Source organism: Chaetodon trifascialis, chromosome 4 (assembly GCF_039877785.1).
Source record: "Chaetodon trifascialis isolate fChaTrf1 chromosome 4, fChaTrf1.hap1, whole genome shotgun sequence".
Lineage (NCBI taxonomy): Eukaryota > Metazoa > Chordata > Actinopteri > Chaetodontiformes > Chaetodontidae > Chaetodon > Chaetodon trifascialis.
The window spans coordinates 16,076,862-16,102,424 of NC_092059.1; the positions used below are offsets into that span (position 1 = coordinate 16,076,862).

The window sequence follows — 25,563 nt, forward strand, 5'->3', positions numbered from 1 at the left end:
CCCTCTACAAAAAGTCCGGTGGGATTTTTCCAATGGATTCTGGATTATTGCAGAAAAAAAGGTCTGTAGCAAGCGAAAGATAAGGACACTTAGACATTTTGTTCTGCAACATCATCTTCACATATGAACACCACTTCTATGATTTTCAAAGCGTAAATGCAATCACCAGAAAGCTAACGTCAGGCTATAACTTAACTACACCATGGTCACATGACTTCAACGTCACCACCACTAAGCTTCATAATACAATATACTATATACACTTTAAAAATCTACAAATTGGAAATTTTGAGTGAGAATAGTTTGCAAGAGCACGAGTTTCAGTGTTCAGTGTGATGACGTTTAATGTCCCCGACGAGCTCCGCAGTCTCATTTATAGCAACTTAGCGATCGCCTTTTTTTTAAAAACCTTAAAAGCTTTAACTGACAAATTTTATGTGGTACAACAAAATGTGAAAATCTCTTAAGGTTAACCACAGTCCTTATTTTAGACACCTGGCCAAAATCTATTCAAAAAACCCACCGGAGGGAACTCAGTTCCAGGTTTCAGGACTCATTCCTGCAGCACTTTGTTTGGACAAAGATGAATCAAACATCCCTGCGTCTCTGCAATGATCACGGGTGATGCAAAAATGGAAGAGTTTAAGAAAAAGGAGCTATGATACAAAGAAAATGTGTCATAAAGTCCGTGAAAAAATGAATCACAATATGAAACTACAATCACCGTCACCAGCCCGGTCAGTCAACGTAGACGAGGCCGTAGCTTTTCTGAGGCGCAGGGCTGCGAGGGAAACAGGAAGCCGCAAACTCCAGCTCCATGGGAACATGAAGACTACAGCCGGCCGGCAAGGCTCCCACTTCTGAGGAGAGGGGCTCCTGGGTGGGAGAAGGGGTCACAAAACATGGAGGTCACAAAATACACTGGTGGAGGTGGGAGAAGACACTTCATATTAGGTGAAAGTTACATTACAGAGTACCTATTTGTAGTTATGGTGTCGTCACATGTCTTACTGGAGCACCTTTTGTCACTGAATTTGATCACACATCCAAACATAACCAAAACAAACCTGTCCTCTTTTAAAAAAAACAGCCCTTCTAAAGGCTTGAATGATCCGTCAGTGTCTTTAAACACATTTGGATTTTCATCTTTTGTTTCAGTCGTGCTTTCAAGAAAAAACTGCCTCACTAATATTTGCAATAAGTCTTTTTAAATCACAAATTGATGAAATAGCAAAATATTAAAAAAAAATATATATATACAAAATGTCTTCAAGCCTAATTTAGAGAAACCAGTTTACATCAAAAGCAATTAAACTTTAAAGTGCAGCTCTGTTCACTGTGCCTCAACTTTTGACTCCGCTCATCCCACAACCTTCAGCAGGACAAATGTTGGTGTTTATTGCAAATTAGACCTCCATTATTTATTGAAACATGGCTATTACAAAGTGATTTTTGTTATTTTTGTCATTATGTTAATGAACTATCTAAAGAGCTTCACCTTCCTAACAGGTACAGTGTTGTGAAATATACTTGGAATCATTATCTAACAAATGAAGAATCATTTTCCTGAATCTCCTTGTATTTTATAGCATGCAAGACATGACATGAGCCGAGACCGATCAGGTGTCAAACCACAGCAGCACATACAGCGTTCAGACTCCTTCTGTACAATCTAACCTGCAACTACCTGTAACACAGGACCTGCCGTACCCTCTCTCTGGTGCATTCGTGTCTTTTAAAGTTTTCTTTAATACCCAGTGCATAAAGGGTCAAATGTACATTTTGCCCTTCTAAAAGCTGTTAAATGGTTGCCTGTTTTATTAGCTTTATCATATTGGGTTTGTAAAAGTCTCTGCAAACTTGATCTTAAAGAAGCAGAGTGCAGCAAAAACTGCTGACATTGTTTCTGTAATAGAGGACAGCAGGCTTTTTAACTTCTCAGGATTTTTACAAAACCGAAATCCAGCAATGATAGCCAACAAGTTTCTTAAATGTCCTCTGTAAAGGCAATAACAAACCACGCTTATTATTACAATTACCCTTCCTCAGTTTCTTCTCAGTCAAATAATGAGGGATCATTTGATTGCTGAGGTATTGATAAAAATGTTAGTGCTGTTCTCGTGCAGCATTAAGGATGCCGGTCACAGTCGGGCAAGAGGCCAGCTCGATCCCCGGCGCGCAGCGTTGCAATCCTCTCTTGGAGCTTGGCTTGCAGTGCCTGGCCTCCTGTCTGTAAATGTGTTAAACCTGCTTTCACTCGCCCTGAATTTGTATAAATAATGTATATACATTTATCCACAGACTCTAACAAGTGCAGCCTCAGGTGAAAATACTCAGAAATGCATGCTATGCGCATCCCTGAAGGTGGACATCAGCTCCAAACCGACCAACTCAAAAGATAACCACACAGAGAGCAAGGAAAAAAAAAAAAAAGCACAAATGAATAACTTGCCAAAAGCAACATAAACACACATACACACAGTTTTTCTCTTTCTTTCTCTCTCTCTCTTACATTCACACTCACACAGACGCAGTGCTGTCAGTTTCTAAACAAGTTTTCCTTTCCATCACACAAACAGCCCCAAGTTGTGTCTGCCAGTGTGATGTGAAGCTTTTAAACTCTGGAACCACTTCACTCGTGTTTACCGAGATGCGCTTGTATGTTTCCCTGCATTGTCAAAGCACAGTCAAAGAGAAAGAGATTGAGGGCACAAGAAAAAACAAAAGCTTTTGGAAATGTTCCAAGATTGCAAGAAAAGGTGCAACTGAACACTGGAATGAGCCAGTTTGGTATTCAGTCCAGTTTCAGGCAGGACCGGAGGCCCAAGAGGCCTGAGAAAAGCACAACCAGTCTGAATAAAATGAACACCCGCTCAGCGCCACATGCTGGATAACCTACTACAACAATCACTTCATAACAGATTATCAGATTTGATCAGACACTATGTGAAATCTTAATTCTTTACCTTACCTAACTTTTTCTCAGCAACCACAAGTTTTAAATACATGCAGCATTGAGCACGCCTGTGTGTGTTCACCTCAGTATTCTCCTCTGTATTTTTCCCGTTGAACTTAATTGTTCCCTCAAATTAAAAAGACCTTCCCTGCAAATTAATTGAACCATTATCACATGAAAGCACACAGCCAGAACAGGCACTGCCTCCGCTGAGTAAAGTCAATTTGCATGCAAGTGTACAACAGGCACTGACCATCGTCTTATTGTTCATTAGCGAGTGACCACCAAGCTCTCACTGGTACTGCAGTTCATATCAGAATCCAAAATAATAAATAAAGAACATGACAGCTTTGGCAATCATTTCGGACAGTGGTGGGTCCTGATTTCATAAAACCAGCAGACATAAAACTGCATTCACTGCTATTTTATTTATATTTCTCTTCATATATCAATGTACTCACTACAGACTGTCGATAAAAAATATTGGGACATAATCCCCAAAACCTAGAGAAAAAAACTTCATTGCATTTTATTGATGAACAAAGCGGTTTATTCGTTTGTTTCGGAGCGTTAAAACTGCTAGAGGCTTACAGATGATGAACAAGAAGGCTAAAAAGAAGCAGCACGACTCTTCAGAGAGGCAATTAGCCAACTTTCTAATCACTTATACCAAACAGCAACTGGGGGACCCATTTTTTGGCGGCCTGATGGACAAACTTTAAAAAATGTAAAGATCAAATTAATAGGCAAGCATTGTTAATGGGAACACTCACTATTGTTATGCAAAAGCCTCACTGTGGCATGCAAAACAAATACACTAAGGTTTGGAGATGGAATGGTTCGAAGGCCGCTGCCGTTTCATTTCAAAGCATGCATTATACATCATTGTGCATAAAGAGGAAGCCTACAGCATTATGATGTTTTTTTTCCACGATGATTATCCTTTATTAGTCATTAAAAAGAGAGCGAGACAGAGAGAAAAAATACAACTTTTAAGCACCTGAACCTCGCTGCCAGCATTCCATTAATTGCCTGCACAATGGGGAGAGCCTTTGGAGATTTTTCAATTTCAAAAAATGAGGAGCATGCATTCATTCAGTCGTGCTCATGTTATACCGGCACTTAAATCCTACAGAGCTCACATAAAAAAGGACTCAAGGTTGCATCCGATTGAAAGCCTCCAACTACAGCCACTTCAGAAATCCATTTAGCAAGCGGGGGGTTAGAACATCTAATTCAAACAGAGTCGCCCTGTTAAAACGGTTGCACCAATGTCTTTTAAAAACACACACACACAAACACACGCACTTTCAGGTGCACATTTTCCTCCCGTGTTTGCTTGGCTCCATTGTAAGAAAGATGAACCTGGCACACAGAGAGACGGCAAGGCACAAAGAATTAATCTTGCCAGACGTCAGCCAAGTGGCGAAGGTGAAGCACGTGGACTCTTAACCTTTGCTTTGACAGTGTCAGAAAGAGCGCTCTGTGGGGACGTCAAGAGAAAGAGGTCTGCGGCGTCTGTAATAACCCGACAACCTGACAGTCACGACACTGTTCCTCAGCTGCAGAGAATGCTTCCTTACAACAATGTCCAAAAGAATAATTACATTTTTTTTTTTTTTTTGCTTTTTGGAAGCAGAGACAATTCTAATAAAAACAAATTCAAACAATTCAATTAAACGAGAAGGGGAGGGAAAATTTGGCAGTTACGTTTATTTGTTGAGGAACTATTGACAGATTATCTTCAATCAATCTTGAGCCGCTATTTGTTATTACAATTTATAGCTATTATTTTTTATTTGTTCATTTAACAGCCTCAGATAATTGCTTGTACTTATACTTTAACACATAAACATTGGCCAGCAAAACTTTCACCACAGAAGTGTCTGGATAAGTGACTATTTTCAAACTATCAATGGTTTTGAACTTGTTCTGCTCGTGCTCCTACAAAATTACCAATTATGCAGCTCTGATTCTGTTCATTCCTAAGAATGCTGGTTTTACTGCAAGAAACATGAAATGCATCACCTTTTCCTGGAAAAGACTGCAGACTATTAGACATCAGTATCAGCCTGTCTTGTACTCGTAAGTGAAGGTGTTTGTGACAGGTGCTTTCGCAGAGAAAAACAAGCTATAGGGAATCAGGACACCCACACACTGTCATTACTTGCTTATTTATTTCACAGAAAGTCTGAAATGGTGACCTTACACAAAGTGTTTAGAACAATAAAAGTAGAGACGTTCATGACCAAAGAATAGACCGAATCAGACTGACAGGCACACACGCGAGGGCTCACAAACACACAACTTAAACTAAATGCTTGTGACATCACTGTGAAAGTTTAACTATTGGGGGCTGATGCATGCTCTCATCTTAATTCTAGTTCTATACCCAAAACTAAGTATTAACTCTCAAAGCTGAGTATACATGCAGGCAATTAACTTTATTTTTGATGGAAATCTGACAGAAATCTCTCCACATGGATTGGAATCCTCTTGTGTGCATCATTTTGCTCATTTAGACTCATAACTGGGGCAGGGTGGTGGCCTCCGGCGGTCTTGAACTGTGACCAACAGCTGAGGAGCTGAAGAACCAACACAGAAAAGGATCATCACCAATCACACATACACCTCTCACATGGCTAACATGGCTTATACTCCCATATATGGCTGTATTAGGGCTGCTTCCTAAAAGTTGATGATTTGAGTCATCAGTCCAGAGGACCCTGAGTCAACTGGCATTTTGTCAGTTGAGTCACTGCACTGTTTCAGCTGTGCCACTCTACACTCAGACTCTTAAATTGCCCACAAACCATAAAACTAACTGTGATGGAAGGGTGATAGAAACGGAGGGCAGTGTGAGATGGTGTGACTCCACTTTGTTGGTTGCTCCAACGATCTCTGCTTTGGTGATGATTGTCAGCGAAGGCACTAAACCATTTTGAACCAGACGGTGATACAATGTTTGGCTGACCGGCCAGAGAGACGCTCTGCGCTGGGCTGGGATTTTTAGAAGTGATCAATGAGCAGGATGCACATTTTACTCTCTCAAACTGTGTGGAAAGCTGATGTTGTCACATCATTGATGACAAGGAAAAGCATTACAACATGAGTCTTACAGGTAAAGCATGACTCATGGAGGCAGATAATCTACATACACCTATACTGTATATATAGTATATACAGTATACATAATTGAACAGCCAAATCTGATTGGCTGACAAAATTCTAAGTTGGATACAGCCCTCGGATCTACGTAGCTATTTATCTACAGAAACAAATACAAAGATGCACACTTAACAATGCATTTTGAGCAAACAATGATGCCAGCATTACTGAGCTGAGAGGTACGGAACAAACAAAGGCAGCAAATGGTTTGGCCAGCAGTGCTTCTACTGAATGCTTTCCATCAAGGCCCTGTGCAATTTCAACCAGATGCCTGAGCAGGTGATGTACAGCATTTGAAAACACCCTTTTTACAGACTGGCCTTAATGTAAGAGTTTTCATTGAGCTGTCTTTACTCCTTAACTGTCTTTTTAACATCAGTGCTTGCAGTGTAAGCTTTTTGTTTCTTATTGCAAAGTGCTACATAAATGTTGCAGAACAGAAAAAAAGGAATGTAAGTCACAAATCAAATACTGTATATCCTTGAGTGTCCTGCATTCCATACCTGTGACAAAAACAAAAGATTCTGCTTCAGTTTAGTGCGCGTACATGTGTATGTTGACGGATGGATTTAAGCATTTGTGCACGTGTGTCTGCACATACATCTGCAGGTCTGTTGATGAGATCAATATCAAAACCCTTAAGAGGACTGAATAAAACAGACAGAAACTTTCCTCTCATCTTCCCCTCCCTTCATGCCTCCTTTCTTTCCTTCTTTGCTTCAGAGCGTCACGGACAATTGCTGGCAGGCCTTCAGATGCAAACAGCTGCTCTCACATTGTCACTGTGATGGGAAACTGATTATTTAGTCTGCTGTCCCTCCTTTGGGACAGCAATAGTTTCTGTAAGCTACTGAGCACTCTTAAGAGGCCGGGTCCTTTGCCAGAGGCGGCAATAACACTGTAATAGAGGCTCCTATAAATGAACATCACAGACTTAAACATTGCTATGAAAAAGCAGCATATGGGCCCCAGGGAAGATGTTTGGGGAGCATCCCGTTAGCATCTGTTTGGAGCTGCGGCTCTGTTTTAGAGAGGCCAGGAGTTAAGCGTAACAGAGAAAAGGCTGCGTCCCATTGCCTGGAGTTGTGGGTTTGTCAAGCTGGTGTTGATCAAGCTCGACCTGACGAGGCCTAGATCCACACCACTGAATCACCAATTGACTATCTGATCATCTGCATTAAACTGTTAACTGTATAAACATTTGACTTTTGCAGTTCTGAGCTTTCTGGTCAGGGAGCTAACAGGAAGAACGTTTGGGTGTACAGGCTTTGTCTGTCGCTCAACTCTATATGGCAGTGTATGCTCTATGTTTTTCAGATACCCGACAAGGTCACTGCCTCAGTCCAACAGTCCCCAGATTGTCTTGTTTGACTGGCCTTCTAACCCCATTTAAAGCAAACATCTGTCCAAACTACAGAATATGATACAGTCTCTGAAAAGGCTCTGGTCACTTTGTCTGTCTCACAACTCATTCACTACTCAGCTAGGGACAAAGATGAGCAGTTAGCTGATGCTGATGCAGAGGCATGATACATGTTCAGGCCCCACTGCATCCTCAGAACTGCCCTAAAGTAATGTCTGATGAAATCATAAATACATGAATGAATTCTGCTGAATTGTTTAACCTTCTTTGAGTCTTTCATTTTGCCTAAAATGTTATTGTTAGTGTGGACAATATTGCGGATTTTGTCTGGCAAAAAGCCACCAGCTGGCAGGGAGAGTGCATTGCTCATGCATGGACACCACATTACTACAGTTATAAAATAAATGGGTAAAACAAAAAAAACACCTGAGTAACTATCTTCCCACAAGATCAGAATAGGTGAAAAAATACAGAGCTGGAGAAAACGAAGAACATGAATTTGCTCTGTCTAAACAAGGTTTCGCTAACAATACCAACAATTTCTGAATTTCCAAAAACAACTCTCAAAAACACAAATGTATAATAGATGGCACAGCATTGCTGAATCGACCTCCAGCACATAGATGCAAGATTGACAGAGTGGGCAGCATTCTAGTAGAGCTCATGTTAACTGGCATTTGACAAGTTCTTTCTCTGGGAGTGTACCAGAGCCTAACAGTGCACATCAAGCTCAGAGTCTAATGTGAGGTGAGTGATGTGAGGTGAGGTGAAGCTGTGTGAAGCCTGAGGCTGAACACCAAAACACAGGGCAGCCGTCGGATCAATAGTGGGCTTAGCCACAAACAAACGAGGTCGGGGCAGTGGGCTGCAGAGACGATGTTTCCTGATAGACCTGGGATGGTCATTCATGTACACACACACACACACACACACACACACACACACACACACACACACACACACACACACACACACACACACACACACACACACACACACACACACACACACACCCACACACAACATATTCATAATATTAATGGAAGTATTTGTTGGCTTCTGCCTTCATATTGTATTTTCCTGCTTTTCTTCAGTGTTACACATTAAAAATAACATAGAATCAGAAAAGTATTAAAAGTAAGCATTAAGTATATTTATTCACAGAGCGACTGCATGGTTAAAAGGCCAAACGATCTGCTGAAGAGTAGTTGGATTCGACTGTGCAGTCTACATGCCAAGCGGAAAACTTAAAGTCAAATAGCTTCGGAGTTATTATTGCGTGATTACAGTGGATTTGGCAATAGGAACAGCTATTCTACTTTCTTCTGATGTTATCAAGAATATTAAAGCAGGGGTGATTAATAACCTATTCTTTGTGTCACCACCTAATGTGTCACGGTTTGAAATACAACCCCTCACTTACTTCCTATCCTCTCTGAAACCACTGTCAAGCATAAAAGTAATAAGAAACCTGCACCCAACAGTTAAATCCTTGCTTTGTAATACCCAGCGGTTGTATTTGACCAATATTTTCATCCTGTTATAGCAGGAGGACAGACACACCCTGCACAGCCAAATCAGAAACAGACATCCACAACTGATAAAAATGTCAGTTGAAATTTGTAAAAACTCATAAATAATGGATGCTCCAAGTAGGCAGGGGAGCATCTTCAATGAGCCCAGAGTGCCGAGCATGCTTTCTCATCTCCAAACCGAGGAGCCATCTTAATGACTGCGCCCGGAGACCTAGGGGTCTTCATAAACCCCCCCACCCCGAATTTACCCCAACCCCACCATCGGACCCCCCTCGTCAAGCCCGTCCATGCTCCCAACTACTGCATATCGTACAGAGGGGAACATGAGCTCTTAAATTACACATTCACAGCAGCGGCCGCTGCCCGTTTTAGGCAAATCAGCAGAAAATGAAACAAACAGGCACCTCAGGAAGGTCCATGTGTGTGCAATTGAGACATTTTTTTGGGGAGACTGGGGGGTGGGGTGGGGTCTCTTACGCCTTGTGGGGAGCAGAAAATGCAAATAATGTTATATCTAATTTTTGTGTTTTGTGGATGAAAGAGGCTTTTTAGCATTTATCCATTTTGGTACACTTTATTTTGTGGATATATCTCTATCTTATCCACTGACAGAGAGAAGGGAGAAAATTAAAAAAAACTAGATAAGTAGAAAGACAGGTATTTTGTTCAAAACACTGGGCTCTATAGCATCCCGCATCATCAGGACTGGGGTCACCTCTGGGGAAGGATGACAGTGGATGGGGTAGCGACCACTATTCCCCTCTATTGACCTGTATTCAGACATAAACAGGAAATTGCCTACAGGAAGGAAGTCATATTTTTTACAGCTGTGCCCTGGACGAGGACAGCATTGTGCAAGAGCTACATTTTCTATATATGTATGAGATCTGCTCAAGATGTCTGATGTTTACAATGAACCATTCACTATCACACACAACCTGGAAAATGACAAGCCAGGCAGAGTGAGGCTGGTGTTTGTGTCTTGAAAGAAAACTGTGGTCATTGTCTTTTCCCGTCACCATTAAAAATGCTTTTTCCTGCACCAGCCACAGATAAACCTTTTTGTCTCATTGTTTTTGTTCCTGGATGAAGATCAAAGCATCAGGTCCAGACATGGGGCTTGTGATCTGTCAGGGTGCAGGGATTTATATGGCACTTACATCCTACAATACTCATCACATCTGCAAGTCACAGTGATAAATCAGATTGACAAGCTGCACAGTGTTACATATACATATACGTATGTATATACACTGTAGCCATAAGGCAACAGATTCTAGTTTTGAAGCAAAGGTGTTTTGTATTGTTAAAAGATAAAAAATGCAATTGTTCTGATGGGGTCTCAAGCCTCCTCTCTCTGTTATTGATGAGTTATTTGACTCATCAGTGCAATACCTGAGAGAGGTACCCGCAGGAGCACGCACACTTTTTACACACACAAATGAAGAGGCATGATCAATTTCTCTGTCTGCCAAAAGGGCAGTTGAGCTGGGCTGAGAGGTGGAGGCTGAAGATAGGGGGGAGGCAGCCAGAGCCCTACAGGAAGTGATTTAATGTCCAAAAAGACATGCGCTTGTTTTTGCTCTGTCTCTTTCCTGTTGTGTTCTGATAGGGACTTCCTCTCCCCAGTGGGGATGGATACGGGTGTCATCCGTCCATCCATCCCACCCACCCCCACCCACCCACGGCTCACGGAAATATCATTCTGCTGCCATGAAATCCATGCAAAAACCCATCAAACTCTTTGGACAGAGTAAATGGTCACAAAGGGGTGTGTGTGTGTGTGTGTGTGTGTGTGTGTGTGTGTGTGTGTGTGTGTGTGTGTGTGTGTGTGTGTGTGCATGTGTAAGCATGTAGCTGGGCAGGCGGGGTGAACACTTTTATCGCTTTCAAAAAGGTTCAAAACAAATACTGAGGAGTTAAAAAGTTAAAAGGTAAGAGGCCAGGGGGAAGGAGACAGTACATCCATCTTTGTAACTTTGTGTGCATTGGCATCCCGATCCATTTGAAAGTGTGTGAGTGTATCAGTAATAACCTGCGTGTGTACTACGTTTGGGCCTGGGGAGCCAGAGGGCTCAACCCCAGCCATGGTAACACCGGGATGATCTCTTCCTGTCTGCCTCAGTATCTCTGCAACCAACTCCCTTCCTTTCCGCTAAAACATACAAGCACACGCACGCACACACACACACCTACACCTACACACACACACACACACACACACACACACACACACACACACACACACACACGTTACCAGAGGTATCTCTTCCTGAAGACATTCACTATCCCTAAGCCCCTACCCACACCTGAACCTTGTTGTAACCCTAACAACAACTCATTTTTCATTTTTACAGTTATTAGATGAATAGAAATATAATGCAATCCAATACAAACACAGCCTAGAAAAAGGAACATTATAGGCTTTACAAAGGTAGTATTGTAGTGATCCTGTGTTGGATTTAGGGCTAGGACGATATGCTTAACTCGATTTGATTCAGTAATTCTGAACTACTACGTTTTTGCTGCTTTGATTTTTGCTTGCTTTTGTAACACTAGACCATGGGAAAAGTTAAATCATAACTTCTAGAGACGAGGGCAGCATTGGTTAAATTTCTAAATGTGATGCACATCACAGTCACTCTTTCTGCATTTTATTTCAACAGCATCACTGTTACACTGCATACAAAAGAGGCAAATAAAATCCTTTTTTAAGTAAACTGCTACATTTAGCAGTGTCTGCTCACCAAGCTAGTGTCGTGTACGTATATAGCAGAAGTAGACTGGGTTGTGAGTTGAGCAATGTGAAGTCAGCAGCTGTGAGTTCATTTTCACAGAGCACAAGAAATATATGCCAGTAAGTATGAGCACATAAATCCCTTTATCTTAAGCATGTGAAGTAAAATGGATTATTTATTAGGATAATATTTCAGTTAGCGTATCAGTGGTAATTTCCATTATCTGTTAGCAACAAGCTAATGGACTAAGCGCTCTGTCAAACCATTAGGCCACGATGTGAGCTAAAATCAGATGGAATCATCCAGACATTTAACAAGAAATACTAATACGCATTCAAAAGGGTAAGGGTTTGACTTGAGAACATTTACTATGGCTGAAAACTAAAATGTGGTGATATACATGACTAAAAAACAATATCGTCAGCCTTACCATCATCTCTGATTTAAGCTTTTTGTCAAAGAGTGATTAGAGTGGATTAGACATGGCTAGCCGTTTTCTGCAGAGAGAAATGACTTACTGTGTGGGTGTGTATGTCACCAGGTCTCTGTGGTGTTTCCACCAGTGACCAAAGCACATCGTGCCACAAAGCTTATCTGCTTTGTTCTCTGTTGAGGGATTTAATGTTCATACGCACACACATACACACAATGACCCACCCTCAACCCTCCTCTCTAGCTCATTCACTCAATCTATGGACACACTTGTAAAGAGTTAGCCTCTCTCTCTCTCTCTCTCTCACACACACACACACACACACACACACACACACACACACACACACACACACACACACACACACACAGATGCATATGTGTGCACACAGTCACCTACAGATGGAGGAAATAAACTCAGCGCTGACTGTGTCTGCTAAGGATGTGAGGTGCAGTGATGGCACATTAACGATAGGACCCATGACAGCAGTACGCATCGGCCGCACTGAACAAAGCATGCAGCCAGTTTTTAATTCAATGAGGATTGTTTGAGTCAAACAATGGCTCCGTGCTCCACTGAGGGTTAGGAAAGGGTGAGAAAGGTGAGTCTGTCAGTGTTAGCGGTCCGATGTTTTTGTATTTTAAGCTACGGATGATCCCGTGGGTTTGAAGGGGTCGTGCATCAGAAATATCGCTGTGTTGCAGCAACATCCGCTGTTTTGCAGGTAACCAACAAAAAAGGCTGACAATGAGTGGGATGAAAGAGAAATACTAGCGGACATGCCCACGATGGTCCAATAAAGATGACTCATATATGTTTGTATTTTGGAACATTATTTTTCCAGCTATTATTACCAAGAACATTGTACAAGTAAGACAGTGTTCGGAAAGAGTTTGCTTTGTGTATGTGAGCTCAAAGCTTATGAGTGCTGTTTGTGACATTATTTTCACAAGACAGTCTCCGTTACCAGCAGGGCATTCATAACTGCTGCATTTATTGTAGTAGTCATCAAGAACCCCAAAAAGTAGTTAATTAATCATGGGAAATGGATCTTTTTCACCTAAGAACAACAATGAATGCTCGTAAAAAAAAAAGGGGGCCCCAAATACAACCAGTTAAGGGATAATTAATGTAAACTGGACCAAACAGGAGGCAGGTGAAAGAGCAGAGCTCTCAATTGGCTCTGAAAAGCTGTTTGCAAATGACCTGCGATCTGATTGGATTAAACCCCGAGCAAGCTTGTCTGAGCTGGAGATAATGTTTGACTGCAGTAACAATGCAACTGCTTTTTTTGCAGGCATACCCGGAAGCTCTCCTTCTCTGAACACCTCAAATTCTGTTTATTTAACACAGCAAGATGAAGAACATGACTGAATATGATTTCACCATTAAATACTTTACCAATCTGAAATTTGAAATTCCCAGATATCTCCACAGGATTGTAAAATGTGGCCTCATGAAATGCTGGAGGTGAATTTTGCTGAACATTTTCAGAAAGGAGAACATCTCATTTAAGAACTAAACTCTACATTTAACCCCAAAATAATCATTATTTTTGAGTATAAAGAAGGTGGACATAACAACTGTATAACCCAATCAAATTTAGCAAGAGTAAATGTCCACTAAATGTTACATTTATGATTCCAATTTAAAACTTGTGTTAAGATTATGTCAGAGAGAGAGTGTGATATCAAAGTAGTCATAAAAATGTTTTGTAAATGATACAATCTATAATTACCCTTACATAAACACTAGATATAGGGCAAAGCTATGGCCTCAGTGTGTGTTTGCATGTATGTCTTTTCACTCTAGCATTTGCATTCCTCACAGCCCATTTGGTCCATGCTAATGGAGTCTACTCATGCAGAGCAGCAGGTCTTAATGAAAAACCTTTGGCTGGTGATCAGTGTTATTGATCAGCCTGAGCCCCAGCTTTAAGCAGGGCTAATTGATCAATCACCACTGGTTGCTTCAGACTAATGGAACATGACTGCTGTTCCTCCCAAGACATACTTCTCTGAGGGCGTGTGTGTGTGTGTGTGTGTGTGTGTGTGTGTGTGTGTGTGTGTGTGTGTTCTAAACATCTTAAATTGTGCATGTTTATGTGTATGTGAGAGAGCAGGCATGCAAATAGTACTAGGTTACCCCTCTCAAGGGAAAATGAGATTACTCTTGAAAACTACAGAAAAAGGTGAAAATAGATCTTTTCAAGTCTCTCTCACTCACAGATAAATAGTCTCTGTGAAAGGCTCAATGTGGCATTTTATGATAAATACACCAAATTTCTTTGGCGCTCACAGAAGTGAGGAGCATGTTTTCTTCATAGGGAAGTGTAAAACACTTCATCAAACATCTACTAAAAATGTTCTAAATAGTTTTAGATGTAGGGAGTATTTTAAAAGCTTTTTATTGGGTCTCACAGTGAGCTAGAGCAGATATGTGGTAGGGTTAATCAGTAATTAGTCTTGTTAACTATAAAACTTTACATTCATTTACATTTTTTTTAGGGAACGGGTTTACTCTTAAAACATCTGAAACGTTTCAATAATATTTAGAAATCGGCTTTACGTTTTAAAAGGCAGTTGGTTCTAAGAGATCCCTTGTGAACATATTTATTGCAAAGGGGCATGAACACAATTCGACAGATTTTTTAATTCAAATCTGCGACAACATCTACACCAACACCTGATGCGTGTGGCTGCTTGTTTGCTGGCGTTGCACTGATAATAGCAAAACCTGATGTTGGACTGATCCTTGGATTAAGACATCACAGCCCATGTGTGGGTTGATGTTGTAGGTGTGTACCCTTTTAATCAACAGTCTCACCCTCAGGAGTTTTATAATAATAGTATATAATAAGTTTTTGACATATCAGTTTAATTTGTATATTTGACGTGTCTTGCTAGTTCCACAGCTGACAGATGTGACACCAGCAGTCCCCGGCCAGGAAGGACTGAAGCACACAGGCCAAAACAGGATGCCCCAACAACACCCTCAACACACACGCACACATACACACATTCATAACCCTCCCCACTGAATGACTGACAGGCTGGCTGGCCAGTAAGGGCTCTTTGGAGGATTCGTGTCTGTGTGTGTGTTTGGGGGTGGGGGGGGGTTGTGGACTGAAGGTTCCAGCTGGCCCGTCATGGGACTCCCAATCGCGTGTGAGTGGTACTCCGAGGGAGCGATGGCTAACTGGTCCAACACTGAAACACTCAGCAGGCTGGAAAAGGTCAACTGGGGTGAGTTCAGCAGGGTAAAACCGGGAATACTGTGTGTCTGTTTAATGCAACACACCTTTCAAAATGTCGGCTCATTTAAAAAATGCTGTGTTTCTCATTTGGATTAGAAAAAATTAAACGTATTATAAAGACGAAAAAAATATTATCACACTTTCATTGGGTTTAAAAGCAGACTGAATTGGAAGATAAACGATAAAATACCTTCTACAATGTTCTACAATTCCAAATCATAAAATTTTGGAAAATGATTCTCATCAGTGAACATTTCTGAAACGCTAAGTATCCTAGACTCTATGAAGACAAACAAGCTAGGGGTATATGTAATATTCCTAAAAACTGAGGTGTGCCAGACAACAATCCAGCCACATAAATCACATCATTAATCAAATGCAGCTGAAAACAACTGCCACACTTACTAAAACCTTATCTTAATCGTGACTGGACGGCACGACCTGTCAAGGCAAAGTCTCCAATGGCAGCAGCCAGCCCGTACAGAGTCTCTCTTGCCTGAGCTGAAACCAGAGGACCGCCCTGACGACACACACACCATCTCCATCTCATATCATTTAGTCAACCTTGACCAACTAACCAACCACACATAAACACTCACACCCTCCTATCCTTTGAGTGACTCGCACATTTTGTGGAATGAGACCACACTTCCACCCAATAACCTCTGGTGTGAACTTAATTGTGTATATTCTGGGATTGAGTTTCGGACCATGCCTGGGTCCCATAGCACTCAAAGAGAAACAGACGCTGTGAACTTGACAATGAGTGAGAGGGAGAGAGGGGGGGGGGAGAGAGAGAGAGATAGAGAGAGAGAGAGAGAGAGAGAGAGAGAGAGAGAGAGAGAGAGAGAGAGAGAGAGGGAGAGGGAGCAAGAGACACGGACCACCCAACGGCTGCGAAGAAAAACAAAGCTGGGTGGAGAGCGAAGTCAGCTTCGATCACATCGGAGGTAGGACAGTTGGAAGTTGTTGTGTGGTAGCAGTTCGCCAAGGGTGAAAGAGGCAGAGGGAAAGAGAAAGTGGAGCGCCGAAGACGTAATTTGATCTTGGAGTCCACTTTTAGTCACATTTGTCTCAAAGCAAAAATGCCCACTGAGCTATATTGTTTAAATAAAACCTTTTGTTTTATATTCAAATGAACTCGTAACCATTCTTAACTGAGGCCGTTTCTGTCTTGTTTTTCTCAGTACGGTTGTGTATCATTTCCTGGGTTATCAAGGGAGTGGAGATACACAAGATTTGCTTTCAATATTGGACTGTGCTGCTGTTTTTCATTTTCAACATTTATCCCACTTTCACTGATGACTCAGAGCTACGTTTGCTTTCTGAGGGACAGAATAAACTGAAGCAGCACTTTAATCCAGAGTTCCTAAGTGAGAGGTTGGGTATCTCTTCTCAAACCCGAGTTTAATGTTGTGACATTAAATGAACACGGACGCTCAAACAATCAACACTAAACCAATCCATCTTTTTCAACACAACACGCAGAATAATTAAATCTAACTTTTATAGGGAATAACAGTTTTCTTTGTGGCATAAAAACAGGATTGAAAACTGCTGGACTGGAGGATTTGAGAAGTGGGCTTAGATGAACTGGAGAAACCTCAAAAGGTAAAGTGATTAACACTCTCACCTTTGTTAAGAATAACCACTCATGTGTCCTTGATTTGGGTACTTAACCTCTAGTGTATGAATCTAAAGTGCAGAGGATCCTCAGTGGACTCTTGTCTGGATAAACAAAGGCAAAGACACCAAAGCAACTGTAATTCATCTAAAGTGCTCTCTCTTATTTACAGTTATTCCAGCCAGATTCAACATTATAGAGTTTATTCATCATCAGTTGATGTAACTTCAGACAGACTCAGATTTTCAGCAATATGTAATATAATACACTTTAAATCTAGCATGAATTCAAGCAACTTGTTATAGGAGATATGTGGTGACGTGTGATGTGGTTCTAGTGCTGGCCACCAGGGGGACGGGGACATGCAGAGAGTCTGATCAGGGAGTCGGAGGCTTCAATTTATTTCAGTGGGGAGGCAGTCAGTCAAACACTGTGAAGGTGTGTGTGAGAGAGAATGGGACCGCTGCTATGCAGTTTGGTTTTACATAAGAGATAGTTTTGGGGGACACTGGTATTGTTTTGGGGGTTGGGGTGGGGGGATTACTCTGGATTTGGAAAAGGAAAAAAGACATCTGCTGTTGGTTGTATAATAAGTGAAAAGCAATTCATGTTTGAAAAAGCAATTACTAAACTAAATAACTGGAACATTATTTCTATTGTTTAACAATACAAAATTCTGATGAAATGGGTGACTAAAATAACCAGTGTCAATAATTCTGAATGAGTGTGATAGCCTGCTCATGCCATGTCATCATTGTGTAGCAGAGAGGAACATAAAGGGCAAAATTCATTTTATTTTACTTTACTTAAGTATTAAGACATGCATGGCCTCAAATTTTTTAAGTGCACTATTAGAAGGCTAAAATCTTTATTTTTAATGGCACAATGTTTTATCATGTCTTTGTATTTATTTACATTCATAGCAGATAATCACACATTTGTTATAAGTTCTGGAAATGAAGCTTAATCAGACTGAAGTGAATCAAACTGAAGTGTACTGACAGAGCTGCTGCAGTTAAATGTGTTAACCTAACACAATAATCACTCAGCCCCTGACTTCTGTCTGTTTTTGTCCTGAGGTCAAAGATCAAATGCGCTTTTGACCCCCCTGAACTGCCCACTAAAAGTCCCACTAAAGTGACTGAAACACCCTGTTGTGGGTATGTCTGTGTGTGAAATCAGTTACCTTTCTATGCAGATGAGTGCCTTTGGACATGTGGCTCATGGGACTTTCTAGCCTCTCTGGAACACAAGGAATGGACAGCTGACCTGAAGACAGACATACACACAGACACACACAGACAGACACGCAGTTAGGTCTGCCAATGCTGTTCAGCTCTACCGAAAAGAAACCGAATACACACATGCACACACACAAGGACACGTGCTTGGAGTGAGTAAGTGAGCAGGGCTATCTTAAAGTCATGCTGCAATGAATAATAACATATAAAAGACCATTATTAAATATTTGAAGTTAATAAGACATGACAGAATTGTATGCATATTTTACAAACCAGCTATTACCCTGTAAATCCTAACACAACATTGTGGGTGTAATTTTTATATTTCATATTTGTACTGAATAACTATACAGACGACATCCAAGAGCAACATTCAACAGAGGCTCAGTTGGGTCTTACTCATTCATTTGCATGTGCTGCATATCCCCAGCAAACACACAGGCACTTGGACCATCAATTAAATGCTAAATTCAGCACAATGTTGTGTTTTCATTTCCCAGAAGTTGGTGAAGGAAGGGCTAGTTTCAGAACTTAAACTGCTCCCTCTCCTACGGTTGGCTTAGCATGTGTCATTTAAGCATTTAGTAAGAATGAATAGTTCTCCTCCAATTCAGAACCCATCAAAAACAAGATAATAATTCAACAGTTCAAAAAACGAACAAAGACGATCCTATCAAGAACTGTGTGTGTAGGTGCCAGTTAACCTAAATGGCACAAACAAAGCAGAACTCTTGGAATAACAAAACAAAGGTATTGTACTGTCCATGTGAAATATGACTCAGGTTAAATAGAATACAAATGATTCAAGGATTTCTCCCCTCCATGTGACCTGTAAGATGCACTGATCTGAACCAATTATAGAAGGAAACAAGACAGAATTACAAAGGATGGCCCAAAGGTGGAGGATTATAAATCGGAGCCAATTAAAGCAGAAAACGAAGAGGGCAAGACAAGCACGGCTAATGATACCATATTCATCAACTTCTGACACTCATTTTCCATCTCAGGCACTTAGGAGATGCTCTGATCTGGATTGTCTTATAATGACTGAGCAGGCACTGTAAGGGTTGTTCAAGGATACCTCAAGAGGCCAGATGACTGCTGACTGACATCAGAGTCACTGCTTGGATCCAGCGGAACAATTATCTCTAATCATAACGTCACATTGCTATCGCATAGTCAATGAAAACCATTTCTGCAACATCGGATCGTCTCATTTTTCTGCTCACTAAAAACGATTAATACAGCTGTGGAGATTACGGTGAAGCACTTCTATGTATTATTAATGGAAATGTATTCATAATGGACATGGAGATACCATTGATTGCTGATTTAACAGTTTGTATGAAAATACTGAGTGCAAACTTTGACACAAATTACATCAGTTGAGTTCAGAGAGTTAAAGACTAGTCCTGCTCAAGTGCTGGAGTCACAAGTTTAAAATTCGGTGAGAAACCCCAACTAGCAAATTTAGCTAATTTATTGGATGCTATTACTCCTCCCACCCTGCATAAGCTAGTTTCTCATGTTTCTAGGGTTATTTCACAAGGAGCTGGTATTTAACTCTACATCCCTTGTGATAATGTGGGGAAAAATAGTTTTAAAACAGTGGGAGGACTGTAAGATTAGAAACTATGAATATTAGTAGCTGTTGTCATTGGCCGGTGGCAGCTGATATATGATAAACTTTCAATGACATCCTGAGGATGTGAACTTGTTACTTTCAGTTAATTATAAGCAAGTGCTTAAACCGTGGACGGTGACTGGTTGTCCTCATGATGCTTGATTTTGAATACTTTTACACGTTGTGGTGGGGAAACTTGGTCTTTACATTATTCATGTCCCCAGCAGTCCAACAATCTGTATGTTAAACCTGAAAGTTACATACATAGATATATGGACACCATCTCAGCAGCTATATCATTGTCATGAACCCATCCACCCCATCTGTCTGTCTACCTGCCTGTCTCTCTCCTCTCGTTCAGGGCCTGTCATGACTGCTCTCCAACAGGCCTCCTGTGTCTGGATTAATCTCCCTGGTTGACTGCTGATCTGAAGGTGGGTCGGCCGCCATCCACCAACACGAAAACTAATTTCACTGTGTCACTGCATGACACCCCCGCCCACCATCCCCACTGACACCCACACCATGCACGCACATTGCAAAATATCTTCATCTGTCTCTGTCTCATCTACATGGACGAGGGCAGGAGGGCGGGTGACTGGTCCGAAGGAGAAAGGTCAGCGCATTGAAGGAGTTCATCATTCTGAGGTGTCAGAGTTGCTCTTTAGGAGAGAAGATGAAGGCGATAGGAAGGAGGAGAGGATGGGAGGGAGTAACAGAGAAAAGGGGGGGGGGGGTGTCTGTTTTACAGTTGTCTGGTTATTGGTTATCAGCCAAAAGTTCGTCATGGCCTGTGGAGTTGGCTGCCGTCCACTGTGCGTAAATCAATCCTCACATCACATGTCGTCTTTGATTGTATCTTAATTACGAGAAACCTACACACACACACTCACACACATCATCCTCAAGCCACGAATGGTCATTTGGTGGCTAAAACCCACCACACACCACGTTTGTTGAAACACCAGAAGCTGGTCGTCAAACACACACACACACACACACACACACACACACACACACACACACACACACACACACACACACACACACACACACACACACACACACACACACACACACACACACACACACACACACGCAGTCATTCCGAAATGATCATACAATGCATCCACCACACGCGCTGGCGTCTGGCATGAGGTAAACAGCTTTTAATAGCATCAAACCCGCTGCAGTTTGTTTGGGACCATCTGTCCAGTCTATTGTGTTTCTCTGTTGTGGCTCTTTGGAAGCCCATCGGGTGACAGCTGATGTATGGGCCCTTACAAAGTCCCCAGCCAGGCCCTCGGGATCCTGCCACATCGTTTTCTCTCTGTCTACTATCTATTTCTTCCTCTTTTGCTTCTGTTTCTTGTTGTTTTCCTTGTCCCTTTTCTGCTTCACAGAAAAAATTTTTTAGATCATGGTGTTTCAGGGGTGCTATGTCAGTTTATTATTAGCAGTAGGAGAAAGGGAATAGGAAACTGTCGTCATGCATGTGTCTGTGCTGAAAGGGCAGGCTCAGGATTAATGCTAGAGTACAGTCCATAGCAACTGCTTTTGCCCCCCCCCCCCCCCAAAAAAATTCTTTTCACATTTTATTTCTTAAAAGGAAGCTTTGAGTTGCCGTTTGTACCTCAATAGAGTTAGCTATTTCAGCATTAGAGGAAAAGCATATTAATGCACCTCCCCACTAGCTATTGAATAACCCACAGACTGTATAAAACAACGGACATAGTCTCTGTGACGTCACCCATAGGTTTCTGAAACGCCATTGTGAAGCTCAGTGACAGTGACTCCGTTAGTTGCCATCTTGGCAGTGCCTGACTCCGGCAAACTCCTGGCTAATCCAAAAATGGATAAAGAGGTGGAGCGTGGGTGGAGCTGAAGTGCGCGGAATGAAGCTTGGTTGCTGAAACTAGCAGCTAGTTGTCCCTCAAAACTAAAAGTTCTCCATAATTATTTTAACTTTAAGCCTTGATATAATTTAAATGACCAAGTTATGTAAAAATCCACCCCCCTGTAAAGTTCAGGTAGTAGTTAGAGAGGTTGAGCATTTTAATATGGGATCTATGATTAGATCTACTGACTCGGTTTTCGAGCCAGCCTCAAGGAATTTCTGTGTTTGGCACCTCTGTGTTGGCCGCTGTGTAAGATGGTTGTTGAATTGCTACTGTATTGTGTTTTCATCCAGTTTCTCATTGGAACAAATACAACTGAAGCCCCGAGAAGACACAGTGTCTGTAAACTTTTGAATTTTCTGCAGTACAAATTCAGGAAAGTTGTGGGCCGTGAGTCCATTCATGGCAGCCTTAATTCAGGACAGACACATGACACAGTGACATACAGCTTAAACAGGAAGTTACAATAGCTTCACTGGCCTACATCATGCATCCTTATATGCAAACATTATTTGAGCACTACCTACATATTTCTTCTTTCCAATTCAGAATTTTCTATTGTTTCCAGAAAAAACAAAACACCAGTGTGACCATAAGGTGGTTCTTTGAGAGGTTGAGGGGTACACTGGAGGTGAGGGCTGGGGGGTGAACACTGGGTTCAGGAAGTTTTCACTCCTTTCTTCCCAGGGTGCCCCTGGCCTCTTCAACTTCCAGTCAAAGGCTGAAAGAAGCCAGATGCAGGCAGGATAATCACCACCTAATAAGAGGCTATATTGAAAGCAGGCTGGCGCTCAAACACTACAAGCCTGAAAGGTGCATGCACACACATACACACGGGTAGTTGAATACATATGCACACACATAGTCGGGGCAGGTGTAATTATGGTGCACGGTAACACACTTTAAAGAAGAAGCCTATCACTCACATTCTGTACACATGTGTACAGAAAACATTACACACACACACACACACACACACACACACACACACACACACACACACACACACACACACACACACACACACAGCTACACCAGATCCAGATCATTTTTCCTCTTCTGACTTCAGTCCTCTACCACCGTCCTAGAAAAATGTTAGCATATGGAAAAAGATATCAATAATTTCATGACGGAGCAATTTATCAATTTAGGAAAAGGCAGAACAGGAACCCCTATGGTTTTGTGTATGGTTGGTGTCTGTTTTGGTGTGACCCTGTGAAAGAATATGAGGATAAGGATAGAAACTGAAGTCCAAGCCACTCTCTGAAAAAGAGTTTCACTGAACTGCTGTGATTGTAAATGTTGGAGCCAAAAATGACCAAAAAGGAGAACTCTCTATGAAGGGTTCATGAACTCTATTGTTTAAATAAAAAGAAAAACTTCTACCATAGATTAGTTTTTCAGTTGTGACACAAGATTTTTTTTCTGCTCCTCATTAAGCATAAGCATAGATTTGTGCTGTCTTTGTATCTTGGAGGAACCTCTAATGAAGTCTACAGAGTATGCTGGCAGGGCTTTAAGAAAAACCCAAACAGCTGAAGGAACCACCAATCTTACATTTCATGAGAAAAAAATGGCTCAACATCAACCACTGTTGGTGGGCTTTGGCCCAAAATGAAATCAGCACCATTTAAAAAAAATGTGGCACTCCTGGACCGTTCCATGTGATTACAGCAATGAACATATTACTTTCTAATGTGTAACTGCATGTTTTCTGGGCTCAAACTAAGAGGGTGATGTGTTAATTACCATCATAACTGCAACATTTTGAGTCCATGCAGGTTTTCTATTTTAGCACTGCATTTACTAACAGCTGCAGTGTACAACACCGGAGAGCGCTGCTGCTGCTGCTGCTGCTGCTGCTGCTGCTGCGACCACAAAACACTGTAATATTAGATTGTATTGAGGCACCAGGCAATAGTGTTGGAGAGACACTGGCTATACTGCTCAAGTTTTCAATATTCTTTTACTTTGTTTAGAAGGATAGAAAATGTTGCCCTCCAATTGTATGTTGACTTCGTTTGCACATTTCTTGAGTTTCTGTCTCCTTTTTGTCATCATCTCATCTCCCGGATCTGCTCCTACCTTCTGCAATGCCTCTTTTCACCTTTTCTTTCTGCACTCTCCTCTGGGTTTTTGACTTGTGTGGGCTGATGAGCATGCTGTGCAGGGAAGAGTGAGGCGATGCAGGAATCACTGTGATAAATGAATATTGGCTTTAGTTATTTCTGTCTGGGAAAAAAAAACAAAAAAAAAACACATGTGAAAACCACTTACCTCATGATGTTTGTGGACAATTCTGTTTTTAAAATAATCACTTTCAGGCTGTCTAAAAAAGAAAAAAACACACCGAACACAGAAAAAAAAACCCTGAACACACAAACACACGGTGCGACTCCCAATAACAAAATAAGTATGCAAACAAATGCAAGCCCCTATTGTTACACGCACACAAAAATGCCCCTCTCTACAAACACATATCCATAATCCATCTATCTTTTCACACACTCTCACACACAACACAACCATTAGTCCAAACGTACACATCCCCCCGTGGCACAGCACACCCCGTGTCCTGCTCTTACACCATCAGCAGCATCAAAAGGAGAATCTATATTCTCCCCTCTGCCTTTTTTCATTTGAGTGACTACGAGGAGCAGCAGCAGCAGCTGCAGCCTCTCTCCCTGCCCGTGCTCAGCCGGGGGAAGGCAGTAGGTTTAGCAGGCGAGGCAGATTTATGGCGGTGGAGGTGACCTCTGGGGCCGTAACACGGTGATGGGTGAGTGGCTCTCAACAGTAAGCTACTGGCACTTGACAAAGTGCCCGAAGCAGAATGAATTTACTTCTCTTTTCCTCAATCATCAAGCAGCCACTGCCCTGACCCCCATCCTGACTGCTATAACAAGATCTCCCATCTCACAAGGGCCTGAAAAATTTACTGTCACATCTACTTTTCAATGAGCTCAAGTGAGCACTTCTTTCACCTTCAGCGGAGCAGGTGCCGGAGTGGAGGAGGGCTAACCCGTCCCAGTGTGTGTGTTCTATGTGGGCCGTGTGTGTGTGTAAGAGAGAGCAAGAAATTTGTGTATACACACACAGGTCCACCGACTTCCCCCTCACTTACCCAAGCTCATTGTCTCACACTCACACACCTTCACAGACACACACACACTCACAAGCTTTAATGCAGCATTTGCAAACACACAAGATCACACATACAAGAATCAGAACATACATATACATACATACATTCATACAAGTTTGCACACACACACACACACGCACGCACACACACACACACACACACACACACACACACACACACACACACACACACACACACACACACACACACACACACACACAGGAGAGAATGAGGTTGCCAGGCAGGGACAAAGGGCACAGCTATACGGATGTCAGTAGACACGTCTACTGTTTATATTAGAAGTCAATCTACCTCATCACATCCCTTACACACACACACACAGACACACACACAGACACACACGCACACACACGCACACGCACACGCGCACACACACACACACACACACACACACACACACACACACACACACACACAGATTATTCAGTCTGCGCGTTTGCCAGCTTTCATCAGCTTGATGGCACCAGAGTTGGACTTAATGATCCTGATATTTTCTTTATATGCAGCCGATAAATCTTGGTGCACACACATTCAAAGTTCACCTTTCTTGCACTGTAGTTG

General features: G+C 41.8%; 1 protein-coding gene across 1 annotated transcript in view; it reads right to left on the reverse strand.

Annotated features, from left to right (window-relative positions):
• Positions 1 to 738: 738 nt before the first annotated feature.
• The window catches only part of LOC139330541 (adhesion G protein-coupled receptor D2), an 85,672-nt gene continuing 60,847 nt past the window's right edge, over positions 739 to 25,563 (reverse strand). The window contains exons 24-25 of the mRNA XM_070961501.1: positions 18,260 to 18,342; positions 739 to 876 (exon numbers count right to left, since the gene is read on the reverse strand). Coding sequence (XP_070817602.1) covers positions 739 to 876; positions 18,260 to 18,342 — 221 coding nt within the window. The remainder of the gene's footprint in view (positions 877 to 18,259; positions 18,343 to 25,563) is intronic.